Below are 15,893 nucleotides of genomic sequence, written 5' to 3'. Positions count from 1 at the left end.
ATGAGTAAACAGCGGAAACCATAAGGTGGTGAGAAGCAAAAGAGCATTGTTTGGGGGAGGAAAAAAACAGGAAGGTGCATAAACACTTCATAAACAATGTAAAAGTATAATATATCAGGCCAAGAAAGAATTTGAAGAGGAACTAGCTAAGGATACAAAAACGTAATATTGACCTATTTTTTAAATATATCAAAACCGAGAAGCCTGCCAATGAGACAGTGGAACAACTGGATGCTTGAAATGCTGAAGGAGCACTCAAGGAAAACAAGTCCACTGTGGAGAATCTAAATTAATTCTTTGCATCAGTCTTCACTGCAGAGGATATAGGGGAGATCCCTACACTCAAGTCATTCTTTTTAGGTGACAGATCTGAAGAACTATGCTTAATTGAAGTGTCAGTAGAGGGGGTTTTAGAACATCTTGATAAATTAAACAGTATTAGGTCACCAGGACCAAATGGTATTCACCCAGTAGCTCTGAAAGAATTCAAATATGAAATTACAGAACTACTAGCTCTTGTATGTAACCTATTGCTTATATCCTCTTCCATACCAGAAGACTGAAAGTTAGCTAAAATTGTGCATATTATTTTTTAAAAGGCTTCAAAGACCATCATTGAAGTTACAGGCTGGTAAGCCTAACTTCAGTGCAGGTAACTGATAGAAACTATAGTAAGGAACAAAATGTTCAGACACATAGGCCTTGTCTACACTAGGATTTTACATCAACTTTAGCCACATATGGTTGATTATCTAAGTCAAACGGTTCCCAACCACCAGCCCATGGACTGGTGCCGGGCTGCAGACTGCTCACTGCCAGGCAGCGGCGGTTCTGTGGGCTGGGATATACTGCCCAGCACCTCCCCTCCCACCACAGCTGTTGGGAGAGGCGTGCCCTGCCCTGCCTCTTGGCCAACAAGCCCCAGGCAGGGGTGGGGTCTCCTCTTGGCTGCAGAAAAGTGGTTCACTGCATGGCAGGAGGGTCGCGCAGAGCCTGGAACAGCAGCCTTAGAGCTGCTGCAATCTGGGCAGCATCGTGCATCTGGGAGGCAGCACAGGGCTAGATGAAGAGAGCGGGGCTAGTGCTGGGGACTTGGAGTGGGGTGCTATAGGGATAGGGCTGGGACTGGGGAACACTAATATTGGGGACTGGGAGCTGGCATTGGAGGGGTTTTGGGGGGGTTGGGTGCAGTGGGGCTCTGGAAACAGGAGGCTGACACTGGGGAGGGTTGGCTGCAGGGAACTTGAGTCAGTGGTTTGTGCTGGGGCATAGAGGAGAGGTGGGGGCTCTAGGAGATAGGACTGGCACTGAGAGGCTCTGGGGGACAGGGCTTTTTATATAGCAGACCAGCAAACCCATTCACAAACTTTTAGAGGACCTGTAACATTTATTTGCATATTTGAATATTCATTATTTGCTTAATGAATACGCAAATATTAAAACAAAATGTTAGCAGTCCACCAAATGTTTGTGAATGGGTTTTCCAGTCCAAGATTTAAAAAAGGTTGGGAACCACTGATCTAAGTGACATGGCCACACTACCAAGCCTGTTGTGCCTATCTTAAGAGTCAAGCAAGTTAATTTAAGTACTGCTTTTAATGAGTAACTCTACTCCTAGTCTTGCCCAGTCAAATTTACTGTAGTGTAGATGCAGCATTGCCAGAAAGTTGAGGTTACAAGCCTCCAGGAGGCCTCCTGCAGTTCCCTGCCTTGACCATTCTGGCCAGAACTTGTGTCTTTACTGCTCTCCATGGTGAGAACAAAAGCTGTGGAAAACATTGATTGGCCTTTCCTGTGTGGCCAGTGTTGCAAGTACATTCTAAGCAAGCAGCACACCAAAGTAAATGTGGAAATGACCCTGAGCAGTCCTAGCAACACTGCAGCAACTTTGAGTACTTCTGTTCCCACGGGTTTCAGTTCCCAGGGGTGCAGAAGAACGCCAGTGTGTAGTGTCTAGGAGATGTTGCACATCATCAAGGAGTAGGGAGATGAAGCCATTCTCTCTGAGCTCCAAATCAGCAAAAGGAACGCTGACACCTGTGACGAGATTGCAAGCTGCCCAGTGGCTAAAGGCACTCCAGGGATGCTGAGTGAAAATCAAGTAGCTGAGGTAGTCCTACCGTAAGCAGCGGAGGAGGAAAGTGAAATTGGAGCAGAACCTCTCTCGTGGCGCTACTACAAGCATATGGACATCATTTTTTAGGGGGTCTGGCCAGCTTCCCCAGAGTGGTCTTGGATTCTTGCCAAGACATGTGTAGCATCAGCATGGAGGTGTCTTGGCGAGATGCTGACAGAGGGGCAGGAGGAGGAGGAGATGACTAGCCAGCTGGTGATCCCTGACACCCAGGAGCTGGTCATGATGCTGGAACCAGACCCCTCCCAGGATGTCTCCCAGTCCAGCAGCAACCCCAGGAATGGTACTTCGGGTGAATTTTACAGACTTTGTCTAACTACATCTGGATTAAGGCAATGGAGTGTGATGTGTGGCATGTTCTGTTGCCTACACAACATGGAAACAACTTGTTAATGTCTCTGCAGATGGAGCAGGAGTCTAGTCTGCATAGTTCCATGAAGCTCTCACATAGGAACTCTTTAATCCTTCTCACAAGGATTTTGGGGAGGCCAGCCTTTTACCATCTTCTGCGGTAGGACACTTTTTCTCGCCAAGACACCAGGAAGTGGTCTGGTGTCATTGAACCACAAAGCATTGCAACATAAGGCCCAGGTTTATGGCTACATTCAATCAGCATATGCTCCTGATCACTCTCTGTGATTTGGAGAAGACTGATCTCTTGCATGGCAACCTGGAGGAAGGAGATAGGGAAGCTTTTAGCACTCTTCCCATGAAACCAAGTGTGCCAGATGCACAACATCCCCAGTGTCCCCCGTTGCTGTGGGCAGAAAAAGAAGCAGTGTCCCCAGGAAGCCACGTGTGCCATACACAGTGAGAAGCTACCCTCTCCCACCCATCATTACCTGCAGGCTCATGCTGCGGCTGGCTCCTTACCATGTCTGCCTGCCTCCAGACGGAGTGCATTCTGATACTACCCTGAGATGTCTGAGCACCTGCTGTAAAGTGCCCATTTTAAAGCAAACATTTGGCCTTGCATGGAACACATCTCCTTTTGTCTTTAGAGACCTGTGGTACAGACTAACAGATTAGGGTTAGGCATAACACAATATTGTAAAGTCTGCCCTTGTAACTTGTTTGCAGCTGGGCCAGCAGCCAGCTCGGTGTGAACTTCCCCTCCTACAGCATCTGCCTGCCTGGCTGAGATCTGCAGGCAAAAACGCACAAAGAAGAACATGTTCCATGAGGGGATGGACAGCATGCATTCCCTTGTGGAGGAGATGCAGGCAGAGCGCCTGGACCAGAGCACCAGGAAAGAAGAGCTGCCAGGGAGCAGCAGGCAAGGCAGCCCAAGACCATGTTCACCTCCCTGATTGTAGTAATGGAGCATGTGCCATCGTATCTGGAAAAGGCCTCCTCCCCGAGCCACATCTGCTCCGATGACATCCCCAGCCTCGTTGCTTCCACCACCAGGCTTGGACATGGAGTGAGGGAGGGAACATACAGGAAGCCAGATGTTCCAGGCCCTCAGTAGGCAGAAGGCCATCTAGCTCCCATTCCTGAGCTCCCCTTCCCTCTTCAGGTTCCCACTTCATTCCTTTCTCTGCTGTTTTCCCCAAATAAAAACTCCTGTTCTTTGAATAGTGGTCTCTTTCTTCATTGAATGGCAGCGGTGGAGTTAGGGGATTGAAGAAAAATGCAGGGTTAACTTGTGAAGAGTCACATGGGAGAGTCTCAAAAAAAAGTCTTGATAAAAATATTCTTCAAGGCCTCTCTGATTTGTTCTGCCCCTTGCTGTGCTCTCCTCATCACACTGGTGTCCAGCTGCTCAAAGTGTCTGGCTAGGGCTGGCGCTCTGCCTCAGCCCCTCCCCCTGCCAGATAATTTTCCCCGTGTTCTCTCTGGGTATGTCTACACTTGCAGCCTAATTTGAACTAGGGCTGCAAATGTAGGCATTCGGAATTGCAAATCAAGCCCGGGATTTAAATATCCCGTGCTTGATTTGCATCTTCCTAGCCAGGCGCCAATTTTTTTTTTTTTAATTTACAAGCCCTAAGTTACTGCCCGCGTCTACACGCGGCAGTGAAACAGGCGTTCAAAATAAGCCCTAGTTTGAACTACCTGTTCCTCCTGCAATGAGGTTTAACAGGTAGTTCGAAATAGAGCTTTATTTCGAACACCCGTTTCACTGCTACGCATAGACGCGGGCAGTTACTTAGGGCTTGTAAATTTCAAAAATGGCGCCTGGCCAGGAAGATGCAAATCAAGCGCGGGATATTTAAATCCTGGGCTTGATTTGCACTTCCGAATGCCTACATTTGCAGCCCTCGTTTGAATTAAGCTGCAAGTGTAGACATGCCCTCTCAGATTATGGAGCATACAACACCACAAAGGAAATGTTGCGTTCACAGAGGTCCACTTGAGTCAGGAGACTCCTAAATCTTCCTTTTAAACATACAAATGCACAGTCAACCACCATTCAGTACCTACTCAGCATATTGTTGAACTGCTCATTGCTGGGGCTGCCCATGTATGGCTTCATGAGCCCCGGGAACAAGGGGTAGGCTGGATCTCCAATAGGCATTTCCGCTTCTCCCACTCTGATTTTCCTGTCTGGGGGAAAAGTTGCCACTGTGCATCGTTTGAAGGAGGCAGGAGTTGCTAAAGATGTGAGCATCGTGCATCTTTCCCAACTATGGCACATTGATGTCAGTGAAACGGCCCTTGTGATCCACTAGCACCATGGTGGAAATACTTCTTGCGGTTTGTGTACTCCAAGGCAAGATGATCAGGAGCCAAGATGGAGATATGCATTCCGTCTGTGACTCTACTGTAGATAAGAAACCCTATAAAGGCAAAGCCATCCACTACAGTAGCCATGTTTCACAGGGTACGTCTAGACTACATGCCTCTGTCGCCAGAGGCATGTAGATTAGGCTACCAGATATAGTAAAATGAAGCGGCGATTTAAATAATCGCCGCTTCATTTAAATTTACATGGCTGCCGCGCTGAGCCAACAAACAGCTGATCAGCTGTTTGTCGGCTCAGCGCGATAGTCTGGACGCGCAGGTGTCGACATCAAAGGTATTTGTCGACCACCCAGGTATGCCTCCTGGAATGAGGTTTACCTGGGTGGTCGACAAATACCTTTGATGTCGACACCTGCGCGTCCAGACTATCGCGCTGAGCCGACAAACAGCTGATCAGCTGTTTGTCGGCTCAGTGCGGCAGCCATGTAAATTTAAATGAAGCGGCAATTATTTAAATCGCCGCTTCATTTTACTATGTCTGGTAGCCTAATCTACATGCCTCTGACGACAGAGGCATGTAATCTAGACATACCCACAGAGTCACAACCTTCTGTAGCACGATGTTATTGATCTCTTTGGCTACTCGTATAACAGCAACCCCCACTGTAGATTTCCCCATTCCAAACTGATTTGCTATTGACCAATAGCTGTTTGGCATTGCAAGCTTTGATAGGGTAATTGCCACTTGCTTCTCCATGGCCAAAGCGGGTCTCATTTGGGCATTCTGGCACCTCAGGGCAGAGGCAAGCCATTTGCAAAGTTTCAAGAACGTGGCCTTCTGCATTTGGAAGTTCTGCAGCCACTGCTGATGGTCCCATGAGTGCATTACCATGCAGTCCCACCAGTCTGAGCTTGTGTTGCTGCGCCAGAACAAATGTTCTACTGTGTCCGGAAGATTGGCTGGCAGCTGCGCTAGCATGAGTGCCAGCCTCAGCGCCAAGCCTTACATGATCAGCTCCTCATTCTCTTCCTAGTGGAGTGGCATGCATATGCTGTCCAAATAATGCACAATTAGGCTCACCACAATGCCATCACAATGGTTTGCTGCAAAGCGAGCTCCATGCTCGCGCTTCTATGACATTTGAATGGGTGACGAGGGCACCACAAGGTGCGAGCACACTGCTTCCCCTTGATCTCATGCAAGGGTGGAGGGACTAGATGGGTGCCTTACAGGAAGCTGGCAGCATGAGCCCCTCCAAGCACCCACTGTAGAATTTTGGACCCAGAGAGCACCATGAGCATAGCCCAGAATTCAAAGCTGCCTTGCTCTGAGTCAATGCTATGCTCCCTAATAGGGACACGCTACTTTGACCATACTCAATACTTTCCCACAGTGAGAACACGGCCCTTCAACTTCACAAAATTGGGTGATACGAAATCAACCATATTAGATTCAACGTTACCTCCATAGTGTAGATGTGCCCATAGATTAACATGATATGTTGGGGGAGAGAGAGTCAATGTGGCATTTGTATAGGGAAATCCTGGTTCACTATCTAAAAGTGCAGGGTAATCCAGTTGACACAGTACTTTTGACTTCAGGAATCTTTTAACAAGTTTCCTCACCAAAGAAAACTAAATAGTCAAGTCATGGAATAAGAGGGTAGAACCTGTCATGAGTCAGTAACTGGTTAAAATATATGAAAAAAGATTACAAATGAACATTCTGCTATCACAATTGAGAGAGATTAATAGTGAGGTTCCTCCATGGATATCTACCTGAACCTGTTCAACATATTCATAAATGATCTGGGGAAAGGGGTGAATACAAGGTGCCAAAATTTGCAGATAATACAGAATTATTCAAGATAGTTAACTCCAAAGCTGAATGTGAAGGTAATCTATTGATGTGAATTTCACTTCTTATTGGCTTGCTTTTCATAAATGAAATACATACAAAAGGGGATTTTAGGAAAACTTTCTCTGCTCTAAATTAAAGGACTTTTTTTTGTTTAATATAGCTGATGCATTTATTGAAAGAATAATTCCTATTTTTAAAAAACAAATTTGCACAGGAAGTAAAGTTTTGATTTTTTAATACTAAGATTTTGTGATGATAAAAAATGTGGACAGGAATGTTTGAGTAATTCATTTGAGTACTTTGACATTTTTGGATGCCTTCTCATTTTTATAGACTTTCATGTCATGTTAATTAAGACTTATTGGCAGATATTTAAGTGCTAAGCAAAATTAATTTAATTTCATCTTGTTGAAAGAATGAAGATTTTGTTTATTGAAAACTTTATTGTCCAACTAAGCAATAACAATTTACAGTATTAGACAGATTTTCATAAATATTAATTATCAAGCTGAGAGTGATTCGCTTACTGAATTACTAGTCAAATGCAGTATCTTGTGGGTTTTTTAAAATCTTACTCCAATTAATTCATATGACTATAGAACAGCTGGTTGCATTTAAACTATAAATATTATTCTCATCTACATTCATCATTAGACTCAGGTGTTGTGTAGTCATCAATTGCTGAACTAGATGAAAAATCAACCAAAAATAACTGTGGTTTATATAGGTGGGAACAATCATTTGAAAATGCATCTGCCATTAATATGCTAACATTCTGTCTTGTGTGGGGGCGTTTTCTGTTTATAGAAAAAATATAAACCAAGTTGCCTGTTCATCTTTATAAAATAATTAGTAACAATAAATAGTTGACAAATGTCTTTATGTATATACTGGTAATTGTGATTATTTACAGGACTCTTATTAGATATCTGAATAAAATTATACATGTTTTAGAAAAAACAGCAAATGATTTTTTTGTCTTTAGCTGCAGATAAAGATGACAGTTCTGAAGACATTTCAGTGCCAAGTAGTCCACATACAGAAGCAATTCAGCATAGTTCTGTCAGCACTTCCAATGGAGTAAGTTCAACCTCCAAGGCAGAAGCCGTAGCCACGTCAGTTCTCACCCAGATGGCGGACCAGAATACAGAGCCAGTGCTTTCACAGATTGTTGTGGCTCCTTCCCAGTCACAACCTTCAGGAAGTTGATTAAAAACTTGCATTGCAACAGTTTCTTAGATATACACTTGTGACTTTAAAGGGAAAACAAGACCAGTCACTATCTAAAAAAAGTAGCTTAAAAATATTCATTTTTAAAATTCAGATTTAAATTTGGCGTTAAAGATTGGCAGATCAAGAGGAGACTCAACAGTTTCTAGTCTCCTCGTAGAATGATTTTTTTTAAAAAAGTTAGTTTATTAATTATTTTGAGTGCTCAATGTGTAAAGTGTGTGAACAGTACAATGTGGTTTATTTCACTTTTAATTTGGTATGATTTCAACCAACATTGGGGTGAATTGTTAAAGCTCATCCCCAAGACTGTGATAGTAATATTATGTGACATTTTATACCAAAGTTCTGCATAGTCCCTATTGACTTTGTAATGTTATCAAGGTCATAAAGCACTAGGCAAGAGAAAAAGACAGTAACAGTGCATTTGCTTTTAGTCTTTTTGCCTTTTTTATTGTTTTGCACATTGAGAGAAAGAACATTGGGAGAAAATGTTTGCTTTATGTCATATGTACCATTTTGTTTGGCTTGTTAATTGTTTTGTTTGGTTTTTTAAAAAAAATTGTTTAACAGGGCCAGTATGATGTAGGGACATAAAGTACTTTTATGCACATACGCAAACCAGGTGAGGGTTATTACTAACTAGATTTTCTTTAAAAACTGATGCCAATTTTTTCAACATTTTACTTTTAAAGGGGGAACTTTATTTCTGCTGTCAAAACAGTGGACTGCAACTACCATTTGAGGCTAGTAGTAAACAGATGTTGTACAATACAGGGTTATCAGATACGAAATAATTTTCATAAATAGCTTGATACTTTGTGGATTTTTGAATCACAGACTAAGGAATTTACTCATACACACATATGGATGCCAGAGAAGCCTAAGAGACCTTTGTTAAACAACACTTCTTCTCTTCTTTGTCATTGTCTTGTATTTGCAAGCTAACTTGTACTTAATTCTTGTGTAAGCACTGTCATCTTTTAGTAGCAAAATTTTGATACCTTTCTTGTGGAAAAATCAGTATCTACCATATCTTGGAAACAATGTAATTATAATGTGGGTGTGTATGTGTGTGAGAATGGTTCAGTAGTTTATGCCAGCAGTCTTTGCTTGAATGTTTAAAGATGCCTTCAATGTGATGCTGGCTGATAGATTGCAGTTTAAAAATGTTATATACAGTGCAAACTTGGGTAACTAACATTCCATGATGTATGTTTGTTTCTGATGGGATGATTGTAGGTACACTTCTTCTCATTATCCAGTCATCTGTGGGATATTGAGTTTTTTAAATGTGCCATTACCTATTTGGATTCTTTGCTCATGTTCAAAATATAGTACAATATTTTACAATAGATTATATGTGGGGGAGTAGGTTTGTGCTTTCAGGTCAGAAAACTTTGTATAATAGCAAAAGAATAGCAAATATTGGCAGTAAGACAGGATTCCATTATGTATATAACAAAGATTTAATGCATTTATAATGGGTTGAGTAGTTCATTTTCTCTTCCTTCTCCATGCTACACTGTTTTAAATCTCAGTGCTATCCAATTCCTTATGAGATTCAATTTTAAATATATGAAATGTAATTGGTAATACAGAGGAAGAACATAATTTGTATAATATACAACCGTACTATAATCAAAACTGGACAAAGACTTATCTGAATTGTGTGTATATCATTTCAGTGCTGTATGTGTGAAAATAATAGAAATTCTAAATATTTTGTATTTTAAAAACAAGGAAATAATTTTTGAGTTGCTAAACCCATATGTTTAAATACTTTTACCAGTTTAATGGGGGCAGTTAGTTATTGAAAAAGTCCACAGTGGTAAAATATACCATAAGTCTTGTGAGAATGTAGTTGATCTCAAAGGCACAAAATGTGAATTATGCAGGTATACAGTTATTACTTTTCATTGTAATTTTAGCAAACTAGATAAAAACCTCATTGGTTACATTATCATTCTCTCTCCTAAACACTAAGACATTTTTACATTATTTATTCAAGTGATTTTTTTAAATAAAGCTGTTGTGCCTGTAAAATAAGTCTACGTAAGCGTGAGGAAACGTGTAAACATTTTAATGAATTCATCAATGCCATTGGGAAAGGAATAATAATAAACCTGTCTGTGCTCAGCAAATGGAGAAGTACAACTATGAATTCCGTTTTGAGACACGTCACACTACTTCTGTACTTAGCATTTTGAGTCTTTACATTTGACATGTTTCACAAACTGTACTGTTTTCTTTCATATGCAATTTGCATGAGTAAATCATCAGAGAATAATCTTTAAATTATGTTCCTATTTTAATGAAATTATAACTGTTTTAAAATGTAGTGGTGTACTCAGACTTCTTTCTCTTGTTAGCATTTATATGGAAATAAGGACCAGAGTGTCAATGTAACATTTTATAAATGTAGAAGAACAACCCTGTATCCTAAAGATGGAGTCAAATTCCGTTCTTCTACCCTTTGATTCAAACCACTTTGCTTTGAAGAATTATTCTTACATCATTAGTTCCAGGATCAGGAGATGGGCATCAGAAAGGAGTCTTGCAACATAACCTATAGGTCACTGATATGGTTCAACCTGATTTCTATTTGCAGTGAGTTCCATAGCAAAGTTTAATATGTTTTTTGGGGGGTGATGAGTGTTGGGGTTTTTTTTTGGGGGGGGGGAGTCCTTTCAGTTAATAATCTGTATAGTTACAGCAGTAACCTAAATCTACAGATAACTCGTATAATCCCTTAATAAACACAGTAGCTATGTTGAAAATAGAGGAAATACTGCAAAACTTATGACACTTCAATCAAATGAAAAAATAAATTGCTTGCTTTTTCAGAATATTTGAGTTGGTTAAGTTTTACTCTCATAAATGCATCTTGAAAGTACATTCAGTGTAAGCATGTAAATTTGTAAAGTGGTGCATTCTGTATGTGTCAATCCTAAGTACTAAGAAGACATGGTTTCCAAAACCCCTCCACATAACTCTGAAACAGAGATAGTAAAACAAGGCAAACAGGAAGAACCTGACTGCATCCTTTGCAGCTAGATTTGTATATACAGTTATTTTGTGTAAATGTAATGAGAAAACTAAACTTAAATTCTGGAGTAGTCATTCATTCTTACAGAAGTTTAATGTAGAAAAATTGCTGCTAGCAAGGCCACCTACAGGATAAAGAAAGAGAAGTGTAGCATTTTACTATTCTTGCTCTTCTCCCTCAGACATTGAAGGAGAAATTGATTTTTTTGTTTTGTTTTGTTTTGGTTCCAAATTGAAAAAAAAAATAGTTTGATTTGAACTGAAATGGATTTTTTTTCTTGCGGGATCAAAAAACTTGAATACATTTCATTCAACGCAAAACAAAATGTGTTCAGTTTTGGGGGGGATTCTAACCATTTTGTAAGTAGCTAAATTTTTTACAAAATGGATTTTGTAATAAGTCAAGTTTCTTTCAGAATGGTTCAAACTCTGTTTTAACATTTAGTATCAAAATGGCTGAAATAGTTTAGACATTTTAAAAATTATTTTCCATTTCTTTTTCAGCTTTTGATTTTCAATAAATCTTGGTACCTCAATGAAGTGCTAGAAGACAGGAAGAAAGTAAGTGTTGTGCCAATATTTAAAAAGGGTGAACAGGATTTCCCAGGTAATTATAGGCCTTGTCAGCCTGCCATCAGTACCAGGCAAGATGATGGAGCAACTGATTCAAGACTTGATTGATAAAGATTGAAGAAGAAGGGTAATATAATTAATGCCAATAAACCTGGGTTTATGTCAAACTAACTTGATATCATTTTTTTAAACGAGATCACAAGTTTGGCTGATAAGGAACTAGTGTTGATGTAATAATTTAGACTTCTCTATGACAGTACAAGAGCAATATAAAAATAACATGGCACAAATTAAACTGATTAAGAGTTGGCTAACTGATAGGCTTCTTGTAAATGGAGAATCATCAAATGAACATGTTTGCAGTAGGATCCCTCAGGGATCAGTTTGTAGCTCTGTGCTATTTATTACAAGCAGATGAGGCCTGTTGTTGACTGGGCAAAATCATTTTGCATACATTACACTTATAGAAAAGTTCAAGAAATTAATTTTTTATTAATGGGCTTGCAAAAGGGAAGTAAAGGAACAGTTTTTAAATTTGTAGGATTTCAACCTCAAACATTATTAATTTTATTGAATAATTACCATACATAGTACATTTGAATCCCAAACTCTTAATAAGTGAAGAAAATTAACTAGTGTTGGTCAAAATAAATATCAAAATAAAAAATGAAATTGAAATAAATCACTGATGCATAACAAAACAAATATGAATGCCAAAAAAAGGTAACTCCTATCAAGTAAAGCTTTCATTACTCTTTCTGTAACTAATCTGAATTATTTTGTGATTTGTAATAGTAAAAACTTTCTTTGCACTAACATGACAGTTGAATAGGCAACTCATTTTTAATTTTGTTAGCAAATATTTTTATGAACTCGAATCATGATTGGACTTTTATCCAATGAAAGCCAAAAATAATAATTTAAATCTTTCACCTAGCATATTCTGGTGTAAAAACTAGTGCATTTAGCTAACTTAAGTGACAGGATTGCTAATGTAAAATTTGGTATCTATAGGTAATCGCACAGTGTGACTTTACTTTGCAAAAACAAATCCACAAACTCTTCAGAATATATAGTAGATGTTTATCAATGGTCCAAGAGAAAATTAGATCATTGTTGATAAAGTTTGCATTGTAAATAATGAAGAGGACAGGTCACTGATACACAGAGATCTGGTTCACTGGCTATATGGCTAATTATAAATTATGCTTCTGTGAACAAAAATATATAGGCTTACTTATAGGATAGAGGACTCTATCCTGGGAAGCAGTGATTCTGAAAAAGATTTGGGGATTGTGATCAATAAAGCTGAACATTAGCTTTCATTAGCTGTCTCCAAAAGGGCTAATTCCTCCCTTAGGTGTGTGAAAGTTAATCTCAAGGACAGGAGAAGTAATTTTATCTCTATTTTGCACTAATGCAACTACTGCTGAAATACTGTGTCTAGCTTTGTGTCCACAATTCAAGAAGGATGTTGATCAATTAAAGAGGGTTCAGAGAAGAGCTACAAAAATAATTAAAGGTTTAGAAAAACCTGCCTTACAGTGATGGAATCAAGAGTTTGATCTATTCAGTTTAACAGAGAGAAAGTAAAGGAGTGACTTGAGTATAATCTATATATATACTTACATCAAGAATCAATATTTTATAACGCGCTCTTACATCTAGCTGAGACAGGTACAACACAGTCCAATGGCTGCAAGTTGAAACTAGACAAATTCAGACTGGAAATAAGGAATAAAATTTTAACTGAGAGTAAATAACCATTGGAACAGTTTATTCACCATTACCAGCTGGTTTTGAATCATGATGGGATGTTCTTTAAAACATATACGATAGTGATTACATTGGGGAAGTACTTTGATTATGTTACATGGGAGACTAGATGATCAGAATGGTACATACTGATCTTGGAATCTGTATGAAACTGTTAAGCTATTTGCTGAATTTGATCTGAATTTATGACCAGTGATCCCCAAATTTACTATGTGCCCCCTAAAAATTGCCAGTAAGAGGCTATGTCGGGTTAGTTACAATTATCTCGGGTTAGTTATAATTGCAATGTAGAATTCTAATGGAAATGAGTGGTGGATAGCCTTAACCTTGATGTAGTGAGTGGATGCAAACAAATGAGAGATGTAAGGTTGATTACAATTAACTATCTATTGTATCCACTATGATTTTACATCTCAATGTAAAAAACATACCTCTTTTGCAGTGAGAACAAAGAAAATGATCTGACTACAAATTTGTTTATAACACTGTGTGGCATAAATGATTCATTCAGATCTAGTGAATACTTGAAGGCCCACTGCAGAATATCTTGGACAAATAGAACTTTGATTTCTAATCTTTGTCATCTTGCCTCTTCATCCTCCTCTTCCCACTCCCACCCCCTCCAACCTCCTCTGCCACTTGTTATGTTCCCTCTAGTTGTTGCCCTTTGAAGTTAATAGCTTGGTAATAGAACTGTCACATCAGAGGTAACTAGGTTTTGGCTTCTTTCTTGATCCCACTTCTCAGTTCATTTGAACATAGCAGTCTGGCTGGTTAAAATATATTAAGACACTATCACTTTTTAAACTAAAATCCAAACCTTTCAATTGAGCTATTTTCATGGTACCACACATTCGTTGCCTACAGAAAATGATTAAAATGGGATCTATTTTACTCCGATTGGATCCAAATTCTGGAATTAATTTGCTATAGACAGACAAACACACTGACAATGGAACTGGATACAGGGTGGCAGGAAGAGAATATGCTAGCTTTAAAATTTTTTTTAAATACAGTGAATCCTCAAATAAGGCAATAAAATGTGATGTTAAATTAGTCTGAACAAGATTTTAGATAAGCTCAGAACTCTTTGATATATATTATATGCAGGGTGTCCCTGCTATATGTCCAAGATACATTCCAAAAAGCGTGGACGTATAGTGAAACAACATAAAGCGGGGAATTTTTTTCCTGCAGCTGACTTCTATTTGTGCAAATCTTGTGTGTACGCACACAATGTAAGAGCAAGGAATGGGAGGACTTACCGTGCAACAGTTCCTACAAGTGTCAACAACATTAGTGGAGAACAGGGTGACGTATAGCAGGAATGCCTTGTACATAGGAAGAAATGGATCTATTTTGGGAAACAAAAGTATGTATATACATATGTTGTAATATGTTATCTTTATGTCTTACTAGTAAAATAATTAGCAGTAAAGAGGTTTGTTTTATAGTACTGTAAATGTTATCTTTGTCATCGTAAAAATTCTTACTGTGAGTTGCACTATTGCCAGTGTCAGCAGAAATTGTGAATGCTCTAGCATATACTAATAGTGTTTCACACACAGAACAGCCTAGACAGCACTTCTTATGGTCATAGGAATCTTATCTACACTAGAATGGTGAGATGTTTAAGAAAAATGCAGTATAAAACAAAAGGATTCAGTTCGTTTACTGACATTTTGGGTCCTGGCTACTGCTGCACTTAAGGGGAATGCAAGAAAGCATCTCATTTCAGAGGCAATGTCCCATTTTTTGATGTTTTGTTCTTAAAATGGTGACTGTGCACTTAAATCTGTACAGCACAAAGAAAAAGGAGTCTGTCAGGAAGAGTTTAACACCATATGTCAGCGTTTCTCAAATGCGGCCTCTTGGGCCACATGCAACCACCACGGGCTTTTCTTGTGGCCACAACCTCCTGGGCAGTAATTGAGAGTGGGAGGAGCAACAGCCCCTCACCAGAGGATGCCAGTAGTGGCTGGGCCTTCATCCCCCTCTGAAGACACTCTGGAAAAGTAGGCAGTTGGTAAATTCCCCCCTTCCTCAGGTGGTGAGGTTGGGCTTCAGTCCTGGAATGGCAGACTCTAAGTCACAGGGCTTTGGGCTTCATTTGGGCTGTGGAATGTTGAGCTTTGGCCCTAAGTTCAGCCCACCCTGGCCTCTGCAGCCCCTCTTGCTTACGTGTGCTGCGAAAAGTTATATTAACAAACATACAAAAACCACTTTTCACAGCAGACTTGTATAGCTAGCAAATCTAAAAAAAAAGAATATTCAAAGAACCTTATTTGTGTTTCTACTCCGTTTAGGTTCAGTAAAGAATAGGTACAACTGTGCATTAGTATTATTAAGTCCCCCCCCCCAAAAAAAAAAACCCTATATAGATCATTTGCAATAATGTGTAATTTTCCCTTAGGTTCCACCTGTAGATGTATTTTTTATATGTCTGGATTTTTTTACTTTAACTTCGCTTTATTTTTTCTAAGAACTTTCCCTTCTCTTCACATTTCCATTCAAAATGGTCCTTGTGACTATAAAGCTCCTTGCTTTTCTTGATTTCATTTCTGTATTTTGCTATGAGTTCTT

At 39.5% G+C, this 15,893-nt stretch overlaps 1 protein-coding gene across 4 annotated transcripts in view; it reads left to right on the top strand.

The window, feature by feature from the left end:
* Positions 1–15,689, top strand: part of ATF2 (activating transcription factor 2) — a 102,821-nt gene extending 87,132 nt beyond the window's left edge. For 2 of the 4 annotated variants that reach the window (XM_075933684.2, XM_089779767.1), the window contains one exon: positions 7,669–10,254. Coding sequence is in view for 3 of the 4 variants with exons in the window: in XM_089779767.1 (XP_089635893.1) it covers positions 7,669–7,892 (224 nt within the window). In the remaining variant the exon portion in view is untranslated. Of the gene's footprint in view, positions 1–7,668; positions 10,255–11,465 lie in introns of those variants that run through there. The other 2 variants (XM_075933683.2, XM_075933672.2) reach the window with 2 other exon arrangements.
* The last annotated feature ends 204 nt before the right edge of the window (positions 15,690–15,893 follow it).

This window comes from Pelodiscus sinensis, chromosome 7 (assembly GCF_052426305.1).
Source record: "Pelodiscus sinensis isolate ZL-2025 chromosome 7, ASM5242630v1, whole genome shotgun sequence".
NCBI lineage: Eukaryota > Metazoa > Chordata > Testudines > Trionychidae > Pelodiscus > Pelodiscus sinensis.
The sequence above is the reverse complement of the archived record's forward strand: the minus strand, read 5'-3'. Positions and strand labels throughout refer to the sequence as shown.